The 21554-nt window shown below is 39.9% G+C and overlaps 2 protein-coding genes across 3 annotated transcripts in view; one reads left to right on the forward strand and one right to left on the reverse strand.

Annotated features, from left to right (window-relative positions):
* The window catches only part of Sass6 (SAS-6 centriolar assembly protein), a 34530-nt gene extending 25864 nt beyond the window's left edge, over positions 1 to 8666 (forward strand). Inside the window, exons 14-17 of one of the 2 annotated variants that reach the window (XM_038311208.1) lie at positions 228 to 356; positions 4961 to 5055; positions 6395 to 6489; positions 6582 to 8666. In XM_038311208.1, the coding sequence (XP_038167136.1) occupies positions 228 to 356; positions 4961 to 5055; positions 6395 to 6489; positions 6582 to 6688 (426 nt within the window). In that variant the 3' untranslated portion in view covers positions 6689 to 8666. The remainder of the gene's footprint in view (positions 1 to 227; positions 357 to 4960; positions 5056 to 6394; positions 6490 to 6581) is intronic. The other variant, XM_038311209.1, reaches the window with a different exon arrangement.
* Positions 8667 to 8892: 226 nt separating this feature from the next.
* Positions 8893 to 21554, reverse strand: part of Mfsd14a (major facilitator superfamily domain containing 14A) — a 34540-nt gene continuing 21878 nt past the window's right edge. Inside the window, exons 6-12 of the mRNA XM_038311210.2 lie at positions 20857 to 21075; positions 20401 to 20514; positions 19354 to 19425; positions 15342 to 15454; positions 13614 to 13711; positions 11640 to 11803; positions 8893 to 10198 (exon numbers count right to left, since the gene is read on the reverse strand). Of these exons, the coding sequence (XP_038167138.1) occupies positions 9992 to 10198; positions 11640 to 11803; positions 13614 to 13711; positions 15342 to 15454; positions 19354 to 19425; positions 20401 to 20514; positions 20857 to 21075 (987 nt within the window). The 3' untranslated portion in view covers positions 8893 to 9991. The remainder of the gene's footprint in view (positions 10199 to 11639; positions 11804 to 13613; positions 13712 to 15341; positions 15455 to 19353; positions 19426 to 20400; positions 20515 to 20856; positions 21076 to 21554) is intronic.

A 21554-nucleotide genomic window follows, 5' to 3' on the forward strand; every position in this document is an offset into this window, starting at 1 on the left:
CATAGCTAGTCTGGAAGGCCCTCCTGATGGACCAAAGAGGTTCCAGCCTTTGGTTATTTAAAAGCAACATTTGTGGTGACTTTTCGAGAAAATTGGCCTCTGAGATATTTCTATTAACTAGTAATTATTACTAGCAGACACTTTACTTTGCCTTCTAGGTCAGCATATTTCAGATTATAATTTAGGTATATTTCTCATCTCCAATCATTTTTTATTTTGGTTTTTAGGTTGATAATAGACTAAATTACCCAAGCTGTGGAATTGGCTATCCTGTCTCTTCTGCGTTTGCATTCCAGAATGCTTTCCCTCCTGTAATATCTGCCAAAAACACCAGTCATCCGATCTCAGGACCAAAGGTAGCCAAATGAGCTGTTTTGAAAGATTACAAAAACTTGTTGGCATACGAGTAATTTTTCGCTTTTTAAAAGTGCGTTTGCTTGGTCAGCTCCTAACTGGTAGGTAATGCATTAAATAATACTAACTGGTAGGTAATGCATTAAATAATACTAACTGGTAGGTAATGCATTAATAATACTAAATGTCTCGTGTGCTGAAAGGACAGAAGGCATCAGTGTTTGTGCAGTCACTGCAGTCTGTAAAGTAGCTTGTTGTGCAGCATTACTTTAGGCCTTTGTTTATGCTGCAGTCTTATTTTCACTGTAGAAACGTGTACTACATTTGTTCTTGCTGTATTTGTTTAATTATATAAAAATATGTTGCATTTGTTTCTCCTTTCTTGTCTAAGACACCTGACTGGGCTAATAAAAAGCTGATCAACCATTAGCTAGGAAGGAGAGGGATAGGTGGGGCTGGCAGGCAGAGTGAATATGTAGGAGGAGAAATCTAGGCTCAAGAAAAGAGAGAACTAGAGAATGAGTGGAGAACAAGGGAGAAAGGAGGGTGATGCCGGAGGCCAGCCAGCTAGGCAGCCACCAAGATGGAATAGAAGTATGGAAAGAAAAGGTAAAAAGCCCGAGGCAAATTGTAGATGAAGAGAAACAGGTTAATTAATTAAAGAAAAAGAGCTAGCCAGAAAAAAAGCATAAGCTATAGCCAAGCATTTAAAACTAATAAGTCTCTTTGTCATGATTTGGGAGCTGATTAGTTGCCCAAGAAGAAAAACCTGGTACACTAGGTATCAGTTTATGGAGTCTTGGCTTATTTCCACTTACCTCTCCGTTTTTATTTATTGTTTTACCAAGTCAGCAAGCTGAAGAAAGATTGCTAAAATCATACTAAATAAGAAAATCAATTTTCTTATTCTCCTGTCAGAATTTCTGTCTATAGGGCATGCTATAGCCAGCAAATTCTAAAATAGAGTTTTGGCGACATTGCTGCAAGTGGTATATGAGAAGCAATCCTCTCACCCTTGATTATTAGCAAAGATGTTTTTCTATCCATTTCATTTCTTGATCATCATTATTATAACTAACATTTTGGTGCTTAGTTGGGTGTTTTAATTTTTGTTATTTTTATTTATTTATTTTGCATTTTGAGGCTGACTGTCCTGGAACTCACTTCGTAGACCATGCTAGCCTTGAGCTCACAGAGATCCACTGGCATCTGCCTCCTAAGTGCTGGGATTAAAGGCATTTTAAAATTCTTATTTGTTTCCTTTTCTTCCCCCCCACCCCCTTCTCTCAGTACCAAGAACAGAATCAAGAACCTTGTGCAGGTCAGGTGTTAAGTTTCAAACCCTGGACAAACAGCTGAGGTGTCTATTTAACATATCAAAGCTGGACATGGCTGCCAGGTTCTCCCAGCATCCCTCATTTCCTACCTGTTAAAGGGTATGGATGGCAGGCATACCCCACCCTCTACCCTGAACTCTCCAGCCCAGGGGCTGAACTGCCCTTCCCCAGAGGCTCTTCCCTATATAATCAATCCAGACATTTTGGTTACCCGCCCCTTCCCTTTTGGACCTTTGACCTCCTGATTGTTGCACCTGGCTCCCCTTGCCTCTTTTCTTCTCCTCCTACCCCATCTTATTGCCTCTCTTCCTTTCCCCTCCCCATTTCCCACATGGCCCAGCTCAGTCTGCCCACTCTGGATGCTTCCAGATGTCCCTGCCTCTGGCTGTGCTCTCCCGCATGTATACAGTAAACTCTCTCCTCCACCATGCCTAGCAGCAGTCATGCCCTTCCCTTTCCTTTTTATTTCTTTTTTCATTCACCAGGTAGATGATCTACCACTGAGTTATATACCCTCAAGTTCTACATTCTGTTTTTTACATTTGTTTCATGAGTGTTGTGCTGAACGCATGGTTATAATGGGTGCTTTAAAGCATTTTCCTGCAATCTGATGTTTGTAATCCTATGGTGGTGTCTTGGAGTTCTCTTTCAATAAAGCAAGTCACTTAGATTTTCCTGATTCTTTGTTAAGTAGTTAGGATTCTATTTTAAGTAGTTTATTGTGATACTCTAGAGTCTTTTCAGATGGTAAGAAGAGACTTTTTAAAAAGAAGAGATGAGCATTGACTACCCTTCCAGAGGACCATGGTTCAGTTCCCAACACCTACACTGTGACTCACAACTGTCTGTGACTCCTGTACCAGGGGATCTGACATCCTCACACAGATGTACATGCAAGCAAAATACCAATGCACATAAAAAAATAAAAAGGAATCATCAAAAAAATTAAAAGAGATTCTTACTCAATTGAAGTTTTAAGGTCTGATTTGTTTCCAGACTGTGTTTCTGTGTCAGCTGGTTTTATAGGATTTGCTGTGCCATTTGTATCTGCCAATTGTGCAAAATTTAGTGACCGTTCTGTGGCCTGTGACCAGAACCCCTTTGGTTCACTGGTTGGAGTCAGATTGTGCATGTGTTGCTCCTAAGATTATTTTGTAGTATGTATTTGGTGCTGAGAATCATAGCTTGTTTCTTAAATGTGCTGTGCCCACATGCCACCACTGTTTTAGACAGTTTCAGCGTCATTGTGTATGCTCTCAAGGTTTACCCTGTTCCTATTTGCTTCCTGTATTTTGCGTCTTTTCCTTGTCTCCCTTGTCTTGATTTTGAAGATTGTTGGTGTTACTTTCACAAAGGAGAAGAAATGTGATAGAGATACTTTTGTTTGGCTCGTTTTCCTTAATGTAATATCCTCCATCAATTTTGTACAAATGAATTGATACGTGTGTGTGTGTGTGTGTGTGTTTGTGTGTGTGTGTTTCTGTTTCTGTGTGTGTGATCATACACACCATATTTTCGTACATTTTAATGGGCACCTAGGCTGATTCTGTGTTAGCTGTAGTGAGCTGTGATGTGGTGAACATTGGTTTCCATTTATTTATCTCTTTTGTATTCTGGCTTTTATTCCTTTGGCTGTATACCCAAGAGTGAAATAAACTCCTGGTAAATCCATGTGTATTGTTTTGAAGAACATCTGTATTGATTTTTATAGTAACTGTCAGCAACAGGGTATGAATTCCTTTTTGCCAAATCCTCCTCAGCATTTGCCTGTTTTTATTTTGATAATTGCCATTCTATCTGGGGTAGGAAGTTACCTCACTGTAATTCTCTTTCTCTTTCCCTGATAGCTAAAATTATTAAGCAGGTTTTTCATATTGGCTATTTTTATTTCTTTGGTATCTATTTCGATCATTCATATATTTTAAATTAGATTCCTTGTTTTGTTGAATTTTTGGTGTGTGTATTCTGGGCAGGAGTTCTGTGGATATATGATAGCAGATGTTCTCTCCCATTCTGAAGACTTTTTCTTTGCTGATTTTGCTTCTTGTGCCTGCAGAAACTTTTGATTTTATTTAGTTCCATTTGTTAGTTTTCGCTTTTTCCCATGCAGTTGTGGCTTGTCCAGTGTCTTAAAGTGTTTTCCCTTTAGTAGTTTCAGAGTTGATAGTCTTACATTAAGGACTTTCTATCCATTAGAGTTGATTTTTATACAAGGCAAGAAGCTAAGTTCAGTCTTTTGGCAAGTAGATATCCACATTCCCCAGCACCATTTCCTGACAAGGATGTCCTTTTTCCTGTGTCTTTGGTACCTTTGCAAGAGCTAGTGGACTGTAGCTTCATGGGTTTATCTCTGGGTTCTGCCTTCTGTTTCATTTGTATGTGTGTCTCCTTTTGCGCCAGTACAGTGGTGTTTTGGTTATTGTGACTCTGTAGTGTGTGTTGGAATCAATATGACACCTCCAGCTTTGCTCTTTGCTCAAGATTGCATTCTCTGCTAGGCCTTTGTGCTTCCATATACATTTTAAAATCTTTTTCTAATTCTTGAAAGAATGTCTTTGGGATTTTGATAGCAAGTTCATTGAGTTTGCTAATGAATTTGAATAGAATGGATATCTTAGCTATATTAAATTGTTCAATACTTAATGTTTAAATTTTCTTCTTCAGTGCTTTCAAGTTTCATAGTAGTTTTGTTTCTTTAATTTTTATTCCTTGGTATTGTTTTTTGTGTGGTAGTATTTTTATTTGGTTATTCTTATTTTTGGTTATTTTACAATTTAAATTCAAATACCTTCCTTAGAATTTTTAAATAAGTATAGCAGTCTTTGATAGCCATTTAGAAGGCATGGTTTTCAGAATACAAAAGGTAAAAATGTTGTTAATTGTGTTCTTTTTTTTTTTCTTATTTTCAAGACAGAACCTTGCTATGTAGCCCAAGCTTTCTTCAGACTCTTGATTCCCTCCAGCACATGGGATATTGGCATGTGCTACCAGGCCAACCAAATCTTGGATACTTTCAGTCCTGTAATTGACCTGAATGCATTAGTGTTCATGTCAGAGTACCCGTTAGGATCACTTGTGTTCTTCATCCCATGTGTCGTGTGGTTTCTTTGTGAGGAAAAGTCAGGTTCTTTTTAAGTATCAAAAGAATGTGCTTGTGCTGTAAAATATAGGCCAAACCTTTATTTTTATTATCTAGACTTGTCAAGAACTAAAACTAACCACTTGGCTCAGCATCAGTTCTGAGTTCATGAACTATGTTCTCCCCACAGGTTCAGTTTAACTTGCAGCTTACAAAACCAAGCACATCGCTAGATGCGCAGCCAGGAACAGCTGTTAGCAGGCCTTGTTCAACTGAGAAAGAAAAGTGAGTACTCAGTGAGTTACTCTTAGCTATGAAAAAGTGACTTCTCCTGTATATGGTTTTAAATTATAGGATTTCCTCTTAGATTTTCTCATAAATAAAGACTGTTCTTGTAAATATTTGGGTATGTACATAGAAATCCTTTTTAAAGCTAAGCATAGTGGCACATGCCTTTAATTCCGCCACTCAAGTGGCAGAGATGGCCAAGTTTCTAGTGCAAAAGCCCAGGCTCTGTCTCAGAAAGAGGGCTACAGAGATGGTTCACTGGTGCTCTTCCAGAGGACCTGGGTTTGATTCCCACACCTACTTGGCTGCTCACAACCCTCTGTAACTCCAAGGGAGACCTGAAGCCTTCTTCTGGCCTCCAAGAGCACTGCATACATGTGCACAGATAGAAATGCAGGCGGAACACCCATATACAGAAAAATAAATATACATGCAGACTTTTTTAGATTAATGATATTTTCAAATCAATTATGACATTTTCTTCTGTCATGTATCACTTACATGATTCTTTGTTCTAATAGTATTTGTTTTTCCAAGACAGGGTTTCTCTGTGTAGCCTTGGTGCCTGTCCTGGAACTAGCTCTTGTAGACCAGGCTGGCCTCGAACTCACAGAGATCCGCCTGCCTCTGCCTCCCAAGTGCTGAGCCTGCACCACTACCTCTTGGCTCTAATAGTATATTTTATTGACTCCAATAAACTCAAGATAACGTTCTCAGCATATAAGCTGGGTTTCTCCTGTATTTTCTCATCTCTTTCCTCTGTGTTTGCCATTATATAACATCTTATGGTACTCACAGAATTTTTACTTCTCAAATAGTCCTCATCCCAGTTCTTAGTAGAGTTTAAAGTTTAATCCTTTTTCAGAAGAAATGCAGTGTGTGTGTGTGTGTGTGTGTGTGTGTGTGTGTGTGTGTGTGTGTTTTATTGGCTTAAACAGTGAAGAGTACACAGGCTGTGTCCTTTATTCAAAACATTTGAGACCAGTGGTACTTCAGGCTTTTGAAGCATTAGAATTTTGGAATATTTGGAATACATACTTAGTTATCTTATGATGTGACCTAAGCCTGAAAGAAAAGATTGATGTTTCTCCTATACACAGCCCACAGGTATATTATATGTTGTTTTGTTTTTGGTGCACCTGTTTCAAGTGAGCCATCCATCAAATGGGGTCAACAGATGTTGGGGTTGACAACTTGTGGCATCATGTGGATGATCAAAAAATCTTGTACTGTGGTATTTGAGCATACCTAATTTTTCAACTAGGGACATTCAACACACACACATAGAAAATGAACATTAAAATGACTTAAAAGATTACTTTTTTTTTTTTTAAAGTAGTGAAAATTTAGGACTGGAATCCAAATACCTGAAGAAAAGAGAAGCTAGTATTCCTTTACGTGGACTCAGCCAGAATCTGTTTAGTACTTCAGGTGAGGAGATGTCTGTGCTGGGCATGGTACAATTTAACTAAATGTGTCTAAGACTTTATTAGTAACAGGTTGTGTTTTGTCCTCTTTTGCAGACCATCAGAAAGATGGCATACTGGGAACATTACAGACATCTTCCAAACCCACAATTCTCCCCTCTTCATCTTCAGCATATTTTCCTGGGCAATTACCAAATAGTTAATCCAGCACCTTTCATTTCTTACTGACAGTTTAGACAACAAAACCAATTTTTCTTGTTCCTGTTAGATCACCTGAATCCTTTGTAATACTGCTGCCATTTACAAACTTAGGAGATTGTCAAAGATTCTGAGTAAATGGTATTTTTTATTCTGTAAACAGAATGTTTCTAAAAATATCACTGAATTTTATCAGATTCTTACCACTTGGTCTGAATAAGAAACAGCCTAAAGAAAAATGTGCCCTACAAGGGAATAGTAACTAGAAAGCTTGTGATTCATGCTATCATGTTTATTAGTATAGCAATTCTTAATTGGCCACCTGAGAATTGGGAGAAATAGCTTCCATCTGTGATTATTGATCTTTACACCAAAGTCCTTATACTTTTAAAGTTTGTTCTTTTGGGTTGTTTTGTTTTGAGACAGGATTTTTCTCTGTAGCCTGGAACTCACCTGTACTGTAGACCAAGCTGGCCTTGAACTTAGAGATCCACCTGCCTCTCCCAGATGCCTGGCTCATACATTATATTTGGATTTATTCTTCCCCCTTCCATCTCTTCCCAGATGGTCTACACCTCCATCCTGGTTATGGGCTCTGCCCTGGAGTTTGGTTGATATACCTACCCATTGACACTCTTAAGCACTTTAAATCGCTGAAATGAATTAAGTATTCATAGTGAGTAAATTCTTTTCCCTGAAACATTTCATCTATGAAGTAATTTTATGTATTTTTATGTGAAAATAATTTGGACATTGTATTCACATGGCTAAATTGCTTTAGTCAGTCATCTGGGCTGAGTTTAGAGCACAAAATTCCTTCAGTGTGTAATGGCATCATGAATATTCATAGTATTTTTATAAAACCAAAATTTGCACTGTTGATAAAAGAAGGAAAATTAACTACTGAAATTTACAATTTTCTTTCTCACTGCTAAATCTCCTAAGAACTATTCCTTGGAAATTAAGTAGTTTGCAAAAAACAAAACAAAACAAAAACTCAAAAAGCAACAGCATGGTTCAGTAGTTAAGACCTTGTATTGCTCTTCAGAGGACCTTTCCTTGGCACATACTGCACTTGTGTGCAAATAAATACCCATGTATGAACGGACGTACAAAACACAAATCTTTAACTTAAGGTTCCATTGTGTTCTTATTGACAACTACCCAAAGGACATTAAAATCCTACTAAGACCCCAAATCTTATTTGTAACCTGCTAACAATCATGTGATAGTTTTAAAAGGTCTCAAGGGGCTTTAGAAACAGATCAGTGGTTGATGGCTGCTCTTCCAGGACTGAGAGTGCTATTCCCATTGCCCACATGGCAGCTCACAACTGTCTGTAACTAGAGATCCAAGAGACCTGCTTCCCCCTCTGGTCTCTTGAGTGCATTAGGCATGCACGTGGTATGCAGGCAAAACATTCATAAATATTAAAAAGCATTTTTCACCAAGTACTTTACACAGCTGAAGACACTTCAAGGTAGTGACGTGTCAACTTTACTAGGACCACAGGAAGACAGGGATTTTTAATCTCACTTTCAGGATGCTGGCAGCTGCCAGCTATCTTCAATAAGGGGTGTAATTAAAAATCCAGTGATGATTAAGAATATTGTTACGTGAAAGCACTTAATTCTGGAAAGAAATCTCTTGGCAATGCAGGACTGTTGTAAATACTGTGTATATACGTAAGGGGTTGGCAGGTTTTGGAAGGGATATATGACATGTAGCTTTTTAAAAAGATCCTCACCCTTACTATTTATAAACACACATTTCCAAGATAGGACAGCACATTTTCACAGCGGCTAAGTGTACATGCACATAGACTGTGCTAATTCTTTGCTCTACCTCTTCAACTTTTGTTTCAGATTGTTTTGTGGTGTATAACTGTACATGTGTTAATAATGAAAATGTTGCTGTTAATGATGTTTCTAAGAACTGTGACCTTTGTTAATAAAGTACAAGCTTCATGTGTAGAAAATTAAAGACTGGCTCGTATTGCCTGTGCTTATGAAATCCAAGTATTTCCAGTTGATTTGCAAACACTGCATTTTTGCCTTCAGGGGTTTTTGGTGAGGTGAGGGCAAAAAAATGAACTACAGGAGGTAAGTTAAGATTTCTTTCTGTAAAAATGCTTATGGTAACAAATAAAAGCCCAAACAGGCCTTACAGGGACTCACAGATCAAGACTTTTTTAAAAAGAAAAAAATCATTAAAATATTTAATTTTATTAACAGAATATTTACATATTGAGACCTTAATCATAGTGAATGCTCCAAGTTTAAAAAGCATTAGGCAGTAACCACACACAAGATGAAAACAGTGTAAACTATACAATACTTTATGTACAATTTTTACAAAGTAACACTTTTTTAAATAATATAACTGGACACAAAAATATACACTTTAGAGAAATTCACATCAGTAATTGTATAAAGCTCTCTTCTAGGGTCCTGAAAATTTAGGACAAACATTAGCTCTGTAAATAAAGTGTTACTGTGACAGTCCTGAAAGGCCACTATATATATTTATCTACATATAGATATCACATTGACATTTTCAAGGCTACCAGCTTTACTATATAATTTTTAGATTATGTATTCAAGTGTTGAGGTCCTTATGATTATGCAAACATCAAAAGAATAGTGGTATAAGAAGCAGAACATAGATGTATAGGCTCTCTGACCATCCCAATTTCAATTCTAAGTGGCTGATATTTTCTTACTTCAAAACAGTAGTGAATAATGTTATAAATAAAATTATGGCAAACAGGCTTGGAACATGATTCTGGTTTTCTACAATTTTCACAAGTTTTGTTGTTTAAAATGCAAATAATTCTTTACCATTTCTGTATTCTAGTGCATCTGCATTAAGGCTTTGAATTATTTGACCCAAGATTTTACAATCTTACAACCTGACTCAGGCTTTTACAGTGTTAAAGCGAACAGGTCCACAGTCCTACTACCTATTGTGTCACTGAGTCAGCACAGGAAAAGCTCAACACCTTAAGGAAATGGTAGCAGAGACGTGCTAACAGCGGAGTTACATATATAGCTTTTAATTAAAGATGTATAATAAAACAGTTTAGTGGCAAGAGATTGGTGCTAATAAACAAAGGTTTCTTTTAGAAAGAAATTGTAACATCTTTGGAAAACTGTCCGGTTCTTTCTTTAGTTCCCACGGAGTTCATGCAGATATTTCTTAAGACAATCTTAAAAGTACATTGTAGATGGAAATGGAATGTACATCCAGAACTATAGGTGAAAGCTAAGACCTTGGTGCCGATAGAAAAGTCTTCCTGAATTCAGTCATCACACGTTTGTGTCCTGGAGTAAAGGTTCTTTGGCCTCCCCTGGCGCTTGTGTACTGTGAGGATGGCTGTGACCACCACAGTGCTTTCTCCAACTGCTGGACCTTAAACTTAAATTAGTGTGTTCCGGAATAAACAAGGCAACAAGCAGAGCCAGCAGTACCGAACAGGCTCCAAAGAGGAAGGGGGGACCGGGGATGATGGAATTCTGAGGAAGAAACAATAGTTAGGGTTCTTGTACAGATATTCCCCCTTCCCCAAGATTTGCTTAGCAACTCTTTCCTCAGATTTTTGTTTGTTTAAGAAAGTGTTTCTCTGGCTGTCCTGGTAGCCTCCAACTCAGAGATCCTCCTGTGAGATTAAAGACGTGTACAACCACCACCCAGTGCTCTAAAATTAGTGACTTCATTAAAGCAACAGTTATAAAATGCTTCTGGAAAGTCGTGCACACAAAACTGGCAGAGGGAACTTGGACAACTGCATTACTTTGGCCCAGAACCTGCAAACACGTTTGGTGCACCTCCATCAATCTGCTAGTCCTAAGAGGAAGACAGGAACCTTGGGGTCAAGCAAAGCTACACCTGCAGAATCTATACCTTTTTGTTTCAAAAATACAATATTGCTAACCACAAAAAATGTGGAAGCAAATTTTTATTTTAACTCCAAATCACTTTCAGTCTGACATAAAACCCTGCACTGTCAATTTTTTGTTGTATATGACCCACAGTTCTTTTTTTTTTTTTTTAATTTTGGAAATAGGCTTGGGTGCAGGAAACTCTTGCTAAATCAAGGTAACCGAAGAGCTGTTTGTATTGGCTCATGGTTCATGCGGCTTGGTGTTGGTAATTTCAGTTATAAAGCGGGAAATAAAGCAAGCACAGCAACAAACATGCATAGCCGACTGCGTCTAGAGACGGGTGACAACTGTGACACTAGGGAGTCAGAAAGCAGCAGCATGCGGTGGAGACATGGCTGCCATGCTATCACAATGACAAAGTAGGACTGTATATGGTCCTCATTCTTAGAGGAAAAAGTATGCACAGACAATTTTGCAAATAGGTACTCAAGAGAAGTCTTAAAGATTCTTTTTGTTTTAACAACGTCTGGCTGAATCTAGGGCCTGGTCATGCTAGGCAAGTACTCTATAAGCAGGGCTACACCGCCAATCCATTTGGGGTTCCATTTGACCTCAAAGTAAATTAAGAACTCTAGAATGGGCATCATGGCTCATGTGTAATCTCAGTCAGTATTGAGAAGGCTGAGGCAGAAGGATCAGCATGGGCCACACAATGCGTTCCAGCCAGGCTGGAATTACAGTGAGGCTTTATCAAAAAAAAAAAAAAAAACAAAACAGAAACAGTTTTATAATTAAAGCTTGCTTTTTTTTGTTTGTTTGTTTTTTGCTTTTCTGGTGTGTGTGTGTGTGGAGGTTTCAAGAAAGGCTTTCTCTGTAGCTTTGGGGCCTGTCCTGGAACTAGCTCTTGTAGACCAGGCTGGCCTCAAACTCACAGAGATCTGCCTGTCTCTGCCTCCCAAGTGCTGGGATTAAAGGTGTGAGCTGCTATCGCCCAGCTTAAAGCTTGTTTTCAAAACCATTCTTTATTCCAGCCAAATAAATAGAACATTTTAACATGCAAGTTAAAAATTACCTGTTCAAAGTGGTGCTGAGGGCTTGTGTTCGTTCCCAGGTCTGAACCTGTGATTGGCAGTTCTTTAAGTTCCACATGGAATATGTAGAAAATGAATCCATAAAGGGCTGGCCCCAGACCATTGCACAACCCTCGGATTCCTGTTATCATTCCTTGAACAACACCTATATGTTTAAAGAAATCATTTAGCACATTATCCTACAAATGTGAAATCAATCTAAATTGAGATTGTTAACAGATACTAGCAACTTGCTCTAACAGTATTATTAAAAGCTACCAGAAGCCATCAGCAGTCACTGCCCTCTGTAAGTGCAAGCCCACACCTAATAGGATGAACTCTGGGGTAGCAAACTAGGTTTTTGGCTATAAATCATCCAGGAACTCAAGCACATTAAAAACCACCCCACACAGTTTGCTACTCAGTCAAATATATATTATTGAGTTTCTTTCTTTTTTTTTTTTTTTTTTGGTTTTGTTTTTCGAGACAGGGTTTCTCTGCAGCTTTAGAGCCTGTCCTGGAACTAGCTCTTGTAGACCAGGCTGGTCTCGAACTCACAGAGATCCGCCTGCCTCTGCCTCCCCAGTGCTGGGATTAAAGGCGTGCACCACCACCGCCCGTCTTATACTATTGAGTTTCATTTCAATTTTTTTAGTTTCATCTTGCCTTTCCTTCCTAAGTGACCATTTTACTAAGTAACCACTGTCACTATTCTACCCTCTCTGTTAGGACCTTTCTGTTAGCATGCCAACAATGTTTCTACCACAGAACCTTTCTATGTTTACTGATGTCTTGATAACTAAAGCTACAGGGTTTTAAAGGGTTACAACAAACCCTAATGACGTCCTGCATATGTGTTGTTTTTATTGGTTGGTGAATAAAGCTATTTGGGCCAATAGCTTAGTAGAGTAAAACCAGGCAGGAAATCTGAACAGAGATAGAGGAAAGCACACGAGGAGACACCATGTACCTACCTACAGCCTCGTGGCAATGCATAGATGAATATAAATGGGTTAAATTTAAGATGTGATGTATGAGCTAGCTAGGTATACACCTAAGCCACTGACCTAACATTGTAGTTAATATAGTTTCTGTGTGATTATTTGGGTCTGGGAGGCCAAGAAATAAAAGTGCAGTTTCAGTTTACAGCCTAAGGTACCTATCAGTATCAAAATGGTAGTGAAACTTCATTAGTAGATCAGGACATGAACGCACACCGTCCCTCACAGGCTCATGTATTGAATTTCAGTCCCTATTGGTACTGAATTGGTACTCCCCTATTTGGGGAGGCCCTCGAACCAGAACGCTGGGGTGAATTCTTGGAAATGTATCTTGTCCCTGGCTTCTTCCTGTCTACTCTTTGTGGGTAGCTTCTATGCCCCTGCTGACATATTTTTCCCTCTGGGCCCACAAACATTGAGACTAAGCAACTATGGACTGAACTCTTTAAAAACTCTAAAACCAGAGCTGGAGAGATGGTTCAGAGGCTAAGAGCGCTGACTGCTATTCCAGGGTTTAATTCCCAGCACCCACAGGCAGCTTACAACAGTCTATAACTCTAGTTCCAGGGTATCCAACTACATCACACATCACAGAGACGTACATGTAGGCAAAACACCAATGCATATTAAAAATAAATAGATCACGCTGGGTGGTGGCTATGCAACTCGGGAGGTAGAGGCAGGTGGAGTTTGAGGCCAGCCTGGTCTACAAGAGCTAGTTCCAGGACAAGCTCCAAAGCGAAGGAACCCTGCCTCGAAAAAACCAAAATAAACAGATCGTGAAAAAACAAAAGTTTATAGTCAATATAAACCCTTCAAGCTGTTTCTGTTGGGTATTTTGTCACAATGACACAAACGCCACTCAGCCAAACCTTCAAAGACAAGGGACAATAGCCACTGGAAATTAGGACCTCAGAATCTGCTTTACCACAGGCAGCAAAGTTAGAAGACTACTTTGAGTGCTTATAAACTCACCCTGTTGATCAGCATCAGCAGTTCGTGAAACAAGGGCACTAACAGCTGGAAAGGTAATGCTAGACATGGCTGCGACTGCCCCAGCAGCCCACATCATCCTGTAATCAAAGCGGCAAAACAAAAATTAATACTGCTTCCATTTTACCTGTCAAATCAAACCAAGTCATCCCGACTGTGCAATGGCTGTGGTACAGAAAAGAGAAGTGTGCTTTCTCTGTTCCTCTAATTGGCTCTGGGCAAGTCATAGCACTGTGTACTCTGGAAACAGTAACTACTTGTTCAAAAAGATGATGTGGTATTTTGTTGTAAATTGGAACATTCTGTGGGACGCTGAGAGGCTATTTGAAGATTATACATAAAATTAATAAGAAATATCAAGTGTATTTAAATGTTGAAGCCAGCAATCATCCAAAGTTCCCATGGATTTGTGTTTCGGTTTAAAGATCACTGACTGGATATAATCTCTAAAGTATAAAGAGTAGTAAGCTGGAAGTTCCTGGCTTCTTGTTTGAAAGAAATACTTCACATTTGTGGGTCCTCTGCAAAGGCTGGACTGGAAAATATGTCACCCACTAAACACATTCTTAGTGTTTACTAATAATACCCAAGCCCAAAGTGGTAGGCAGCCCAACCCGACCCAACATCCTGCAAGAAAAGCTGAGTCTGGCGGGGAAGCCAGAATGGAATGGAGTGGAGTGTGCTCACTCTGAACCTGCCAGAGGGGAACACTACAACACTTTCCCCCTGACTGGAAGGACAAAAGAGACAGAAGGCTGTCTTTGTTGCCACAGAATTCTGTGCTGTTTCCTAGTTTGTTGGTAAAAAAAAAAAAAAAAAAAAAAAAAAAAAAAAAAAAAAAAAAAAAAAAAAAAGATTAAATGAACCCTTACAGATTCAATAGTTTATTTAGCCAGTCTAGAATATATAAACTTATGTGGGAAACTGTACTATGCATGCTCCGAAGCACAAGAAACGGGCTGAAGTCAATGGCTTAGCTGGGAAGGAAGGAAAGGGTGGAGCTGGCAAAGTTGTGCACACCTGTAGTTCTAGCCCTTGTAAGGCTTAGGCAGCCTTAGCTTAAAAAGAAAGAAGGAAAAAAAAAAGGAAATATGTCTCAAAAACCAAACGCACACAAAAACATCTTTTGATGGAGTGTGGCTATGGGTAGGCTTCCCTACACCATGCCATGCATGTATGGATAGTACTAACTGCATTGTGGGCTAAATTCACGCACACCATAAATGAGTGTCTATGCGGTTAGTGAAGCACAACTAATAAAAGCTCAAGAGGGAGAAATTGGGGCTCAACCTGAAGATCTGAAAAGCAAAGCAGCCAGTTTTGGTTCTTACCTCGACCTCAGTCCGAAATGGTGATCCTGTCTCCAAGGAATCTCAGAATGAGACTGTGAGAGCTGTCTCCTCCCATCTTAAAATCCTCTCTAGGGCTGGGATTAAAGTCATGCACTGCCCGGTTACTATGGGAAATAGTGTGGCTACTGGGATTAAACTGGCTGGTCTATAAGGCTGGCTAGTGAGGCTGTTTTACTTTCCTGATCTTTAGGCAAGCTTTACTTATTAAAATACAAGTGAAATGCCAATATAGGTTGGAAGAGGATTGAGAGGCAGGTAGTAAAAGCCTAAGGTGCTCAAAATACATTATGCAAATAAAGGAACTTTTCAAAGAATATAAAAAAATTGAGAAAATGAACATTACAATATTTATACCTACCAAGGTTCTGAACCAAATCCATACCAAGCCAGCTGCAATATTTGAAATCCCAGACCCAATAAGATGGTGTTTTTATTTCCAATTGACCTCATGAGTAAACTCAAGACTATAGTCTAGAAGAAAAACACACATATGATTACCACAAAGTTTTGTTTGTTTTTGCATTTATTTCACTCTGATGAAGTATCCTTTATACCAGTGTGGCTGTTTTCAGCAGTAATTGCCCCAGCTAGCTCAGAGCTCAGTGCTACAGCCTAACACATTCAGAATTAGAGCTATAATACTTGGGTCCAGCTTTCTAACCCCTTAGTATACTTGCAATGAGGACCAATGCTGACAAAGAACTCTAGGCTCCTGATAGAGATGCCCAATTTGTGACAGCATGAATGAAGCCTCAAGGCCAAGTGGTCTGAATGAGAATGGCCCCATCCGATCATCTGTTTTCAATACTTGGTCCCCAGTTGGTGGAACTGTTCGTGAAGTATTAGGTATGACCTTGTTGGAGAAAGTAATGTCACTGGGGGTGGGCTTTGGGATTCCAAAAGTCCACAGCCACACTCTGCCTCCTGCATGTGGACCAGATGTAAGCTCTTTCTACTGCTCCACCATGCCTGCCTACTGGCTGCCGTATTCCATGCCATGATAGTCATCAACTCTTACCCTCTGGAACTGTGAACCCCAGATTAAACTCTTTCTTCTATAAATTGGTTTGGTCATGGTGTGTTATCACAAAAATACAAAAGTAACTAAGACAGATTGCAATCCAACAGCCCAGTGATGACCCACAATTTCATCTAAAACCTGCTGTTGAAACCAAGAAGATTCTATGAAATATATAAAAGTTTAGTAAGTATGATTTAGGAAAGTTTTTAAGAGCACAGAGTGGAAAAACAGGCTGGACTATGATCTTTGAGACCCTGGATAAGTCTACTTTGGTGTTCTCTTGCCAAGTGGAGCTAAAAGCAGCAATTTCAGAATTCAACACTGGATGAAATAAGGCATTTACACAAAGTGCTGAGAGCAGTTCCTGGCACATAGGAAACATTTAATAAATGGTTTTGTGAGTAGATGGACATTCCTCTATTTCAAATATAAATGAAATTCAGCATGGATTGGGGCGTCATAAACAATTTTAAGACTCTAACAAAAGTTGAACACAGTACACAAAATAATAAGTCTGTAAAAGTGGTACCAATAATCACTCATTACTTCCTCACACAAATAATTACAAAGTGTAAGTTGGAATTACTTAACATTTTCCGAGGTGTGGTAACAAATGTCAGTATGTCTAGGTGTGGTGGCTCGGGCTGTAATCTGAGCCTGAGTCAGGAAGAGAACTGAACTATGTTTGAGGGCAGTCTAGGCTGGAGTTGAGTTCTAGGCTGGCAAGAGTTAAAATGAGTCCTTGCCTCAGAAAAGGTTCCTAGAAGAACTTTCAGATAATAACCCACTACCACCATACCAAGTTCTTGGAGGATCTGAGGACTCAGCTTTGTTTAAGCCTGGTAAAAGTGAAGAGCATCCAGGATTGAGGCCCTGGGTCTGCCCACCCTGTGAGATTAGACTCTTTGCTAGCCAATCCAGAAAATTTCCTGAGCAGCAGTCTGCCAGAAGTTCAACTCACTAAAAAAAATCTGGGTAAAGCTAGTATTTTTCAATCTAACAATTGTCTGAAAATTTCAAATTTTATTTCCTCTAGTAAGATTTTGTTATGTAATTTCCTTTTAAAGCAATACATAATGCACTTCCTATGGTTTATGTGTGGACATAGTAGACAGTATTATAGTCAACTTACATTCAAAGAACTAGAAGCAGGAATTTCTGCTCTACTTATATATAATGTATGAGAGACAGAATTCAGTTAATCAAAAGAAAACTTTTGAGTATACTCAAGACTATGTTAGGTCTTAGGCAGTTCATATGTCCAGGAATAACAGTCTTGGCTCAATTCAAGTTGAATTATAAAAGGATTTCTGGTCATCAGATAAATGCCACCATTCCTCAGAAACTTGTGAAAATGTTCCATCTTCCAGAAGGAGTCATTTCCCTTGCCTCTGGCAGAAGGAACCTATGGTTCAATATCACTGACATGTGCCTGTGGCGCATATCCAAAGCTCATGCTGGCCTCCAGGCTCCCGCAGTCCACACTAGCTAGCTTTCTGGCCCTTCCCTCCCCACCCCCAACTACTTACCTCTCCTTACAACCACTACTTTCTATTCCTTCTCTGGCTATCTCTTGCTATTCCCACTTCCCTAGCCCCGGTCACGTCCACTCTGTTTCTTTTTCTCTCTGCTCTGGACTCTTCCAGATGCCTTTGGCTGTTCTCTTTCTTATCTACAATAAAAACTGTCCCCCTAATGGAACAGCTATTTCAGTACTTTACTGCGCCCCTTTGCATACACCGTAGCATCCAATTCTTGTGAAGAACGTAAAGTTTAAAGAATTGGAAAAGTGTGCTGAAGACTATCCCCAAACACAGCACTTCCATCTCAAAAGTCCTGCTTCCTCTTAAGGCTCTAGATCAGTGGTTCTCAATCTTCCGAGCGCTGTGACCTTATATTGTGGTTATGGTTACCCTAACTATAAAATTATTCTCCTTGCTACTTTGTAACTGTACTTTTGCTCCAGTTATAGATCGTAATGTAAATATCTGATATGCAGGATATCTGATATGTGACCCCCCCAATGGGTCACAACCCACATGTTGAGAACCACTGCCTTAGAGGTTCAAAGGGCAGAACATGAACTCTCATCATGCACCCCAGAAGGAAAGCACTGCTAAAAACCATTCACCTTGATGAAGTTCCTGCAGCCTCAGGTAGGAAGACAGGAGGCTGGCACCACACACAGTTGGCAGGGGGCTGAAGGGCCAGCTGTGTGCAGAGGCATGCACTCTCTGGAATGTGAGGCTAAGGAAGCTGCTAATAAAGCAGCACCTTACAGTCCTTCACTGTGTGCAGGCAACTAGTCATTGTTGATTACAGAATTCATGTTTCTCAATTTAGAAGCCAGGAGGGACCAATAAATCCTAATCCAGGAAAGGGTACAAAAAGAGACCCTGGGTTCACCCCACTCAGCAACAAAACATCTTGTGCATGGCGGGCCTGTTCATAGCCTTGCAAGTGGGAACAAATGGTGAATGTGCTTTCTTAAAGCCATGAGGAGTCATTCAAGTTAGAAACAGAATCCAGAAACACAAGTCTCCTCCCTTTCTGGGGTCACATCCTGTGTACAACTTACCAAGGCCGACTGGCTGCTATGAGAATCTCTCACACAAGACGAAAAGACCCTCCACACCAACAATCACTGTTTACCTACGAGCTTACCGAGGGCTTCCTGGAGCCCCTGGGATTTACTTGCGCTAGCCTCCTTCCCTACCCACACCAGACCTCTACTTTCTTATTCAAACACAAGTACTCTCACCCTTGGGGCACTATTACCATCATTCAACCACTTAAAAATTCTCTTCCTGCATTTATAGTCTGCATATCCTTGGCCAAATGCCGCCTTGTACATCAAGCACTCCCCAAATTCCCGTTACTAATAAAATAAAACCTTTCCAAGTTTCTCTACCACTTCTTCCCTTTCTTTGAAGTTTTTAATCATAACTAATGTTTCATGTGTCATCCCCTAGAATGTAAACTAAACAGCAGGGATCGACTCCACTGTTCTAACCTGTTGTACTATATACAGTGATTATTTGTTGATGAGTGACTTCACAGTTATACATCACATAGTCACTAATGTGTATCCACCCTAAAAACCTCATCAATTACTAGCTACACTAACATATTTTTGAACCTATAGTTCAGAGACCAGCACTTGGGAGGCAGAAGCAGAAGGATCTCTGTGAGTTAGAGGCCAGCCTGGTCTACATAGTGACCCCCAGAAGAGTCAGGATGACATAGAAAGACCCCATCTCCAAAACAAAAAGGTTCATTCCCCAACATGCCATCACTGCATGAGGATGGGCTCCCCTCTATGAGATCACTGCAACCAACAGGAACTCACCTGTGCGATAATGGACAGAATGCCGAGGACTGCTATGAAGGCTGCGACACTTTCCGGGGAAAATTTCATTATCTAGAAGGTTTCCAAAACGAGTGAAATGAGTGAAAGGGAGCACAGCACACACGTCAGTGTCACTACTGTACAGTAATATTAAATGACAGAACATGCCTATTGACGGCTTTTAATGCTAATTTTAATTTACTTATTATATGTAAAGGACAAAGGATTCTTCAGAAAAGTGGTTTTTCATATGTAAAATATATTCTTCTCCTTAACAAATCCGTTTATTTAGCTATACTTAGCTACCAAGCACCCAAAATCACTTTACAAATAACTGCAACATGAGGCTGTAGGTTTTATCCCCAGTACCAAAGATGGGGAGCAGAAATAGGTACTATGAATAGGAGGTTAAATTCTTGTTGGTCACTACACAGAAAAATCCCATTTCAAAAACAAAGTAAAACAAAACAAAAAAGAAAAAAAATTCTTGCTGGCTATTGTATTGGTAGGTTGTTTGTGGAGGGGCTGTTTTGTGCTATTGTATTGGTAGGCTGTTTTGTGCTATTGTATTGGTAGGCTGTTTTGTGCTATTGTATTGGTAGGCTGTTTTGTGCTTTTGTTTTGTCAATTTGACATAAACTAGAGTCATTCAGGAAGAGAAAACCATAGTTAGGAAAATGTCTCCATCAGATTGGTGTCTATGCAACCCTGTCTTGAGTAATGCCTGATGGGAGGGTCCAGTACACTATAGGTGGTGCCACCGTGGGCAAGGTGGTCCTGGGAGGTATGAGAAAGGTAGCTGAACATGAACTTGAGGAATTAGCCAACAAGCAGCATTCCTGCATTGTCTCTGCCCTGATTTCCTTCAATGACGGACTATAGCATGGAAGTAGAAGCCAAATAAACACTTTCCTCCCCAAGTTGCTTTTAGCAAGAAGAAAGCAAACTAGGACAAGCATTCGTTTTACAGATGCATCCAGCTCCCTGAAAATGAAATGCCGTCCTTACAGCACTACACACGACAAGTCCACTGCGGCAGGACCTTACCTGTCTGAGGTATAAGAAGAAGCTGGAGTACTGGCCTGCCTCCGGTAGGTAGGAGAGGAACACCGTGATACAGATCAGCAGCACTATGGAATCCTGGCCCACCTTTTTTAAGGACTAGAACAGGAGAAACACCAACGTACACTTGAGTCAAAACCTCACTACTAGTTTTGTCTTTACTTCATCCTCACCAAACTAGTCTAAAAAAAGAAATCTCAAAATGTTCAAAAAATAAATCTTTAGCCTTGTATGTTGGCGCATGTTTATAATTGCAGAACTCGGGAGACTAATGCAGAATGATCTTAAATAATGGGCCAACTAGGGCTACACACTGAGAACCTGATTGTAATAAATATATAAATAAACCTTAAGGTGCTTTCCCGAAAAAGCATCAGAAAGAAGGAAGTACTCATAATCCCCTGAATCAGGTAGTCATTCTTCTACCAAGGAGAAACTTACTGCAAAGGGGTCAGCCTGTTCCCAGGAAATGGGAGCTCCCCAAGACGCTGGCCGCATCTTCTCAGGCAACGACTCTGGCACAGCCACAAGGATAAAGCAGATGTCCAGCAGAGCTATCGCTGTGGCGAGGACCACCACTAAGCTGTCCCCATACACTCGTCCAAGGTAAGCTCCAATTGCAGGACTGGTGACTAAGCTGGCAGCGAACGTTGCTGAAACCTGCAATCCAAAACAGAAAGTGGGGGATCATCTGGTACCCCCCCGACAGTACCCATTCACCATCCTCCTTTATAAGCCAGCTGCAGCTGCACACTTCCTGTCCAAGCCTGCAGGAAGATCTTGTCTAAGAAGATGTACTAGCCTCTCAAACGTTTTCTTAAACTCTGGAGCCTTTTCTGCATGTACATCCACAGACAAATTCATAGGAAAACAGACCTGTAAACCAACAAGAAACTAAAAGCTCATTTAGCTGAGAAGTGAGGAGCCCAGAGCATTACACATGCCCCTCCTGTCAGTCCTGCTCATCCTCAGCACAGCCTAACATCACCCGCTGCTACAAGGAGATCCAGTTCCGTTCTGTTCTCTCTCATCAAAACTAAACATAATTAAATGTTTATTATGATACACATTCAAGCATCCATCAAGAAACTGTCACCTCTCAACAAACAAAATGTAGTTTATGCCAAACAAAGGAACAG

This window comes from Arvicola amphibius, chromosome 14, assembly GCF_903992535.2.
Source record: "Arvicola amphibius chromosome 14, mArvAmp1.2, whole genome shotgun sequence".
Taxonomy (NCBI): domain Eukaryota; kingdom Metazoa; phylum Chordata; class Mammalia; order Rodentia; family Cricetidae; genus Arvicola; species Arvicola amphibius.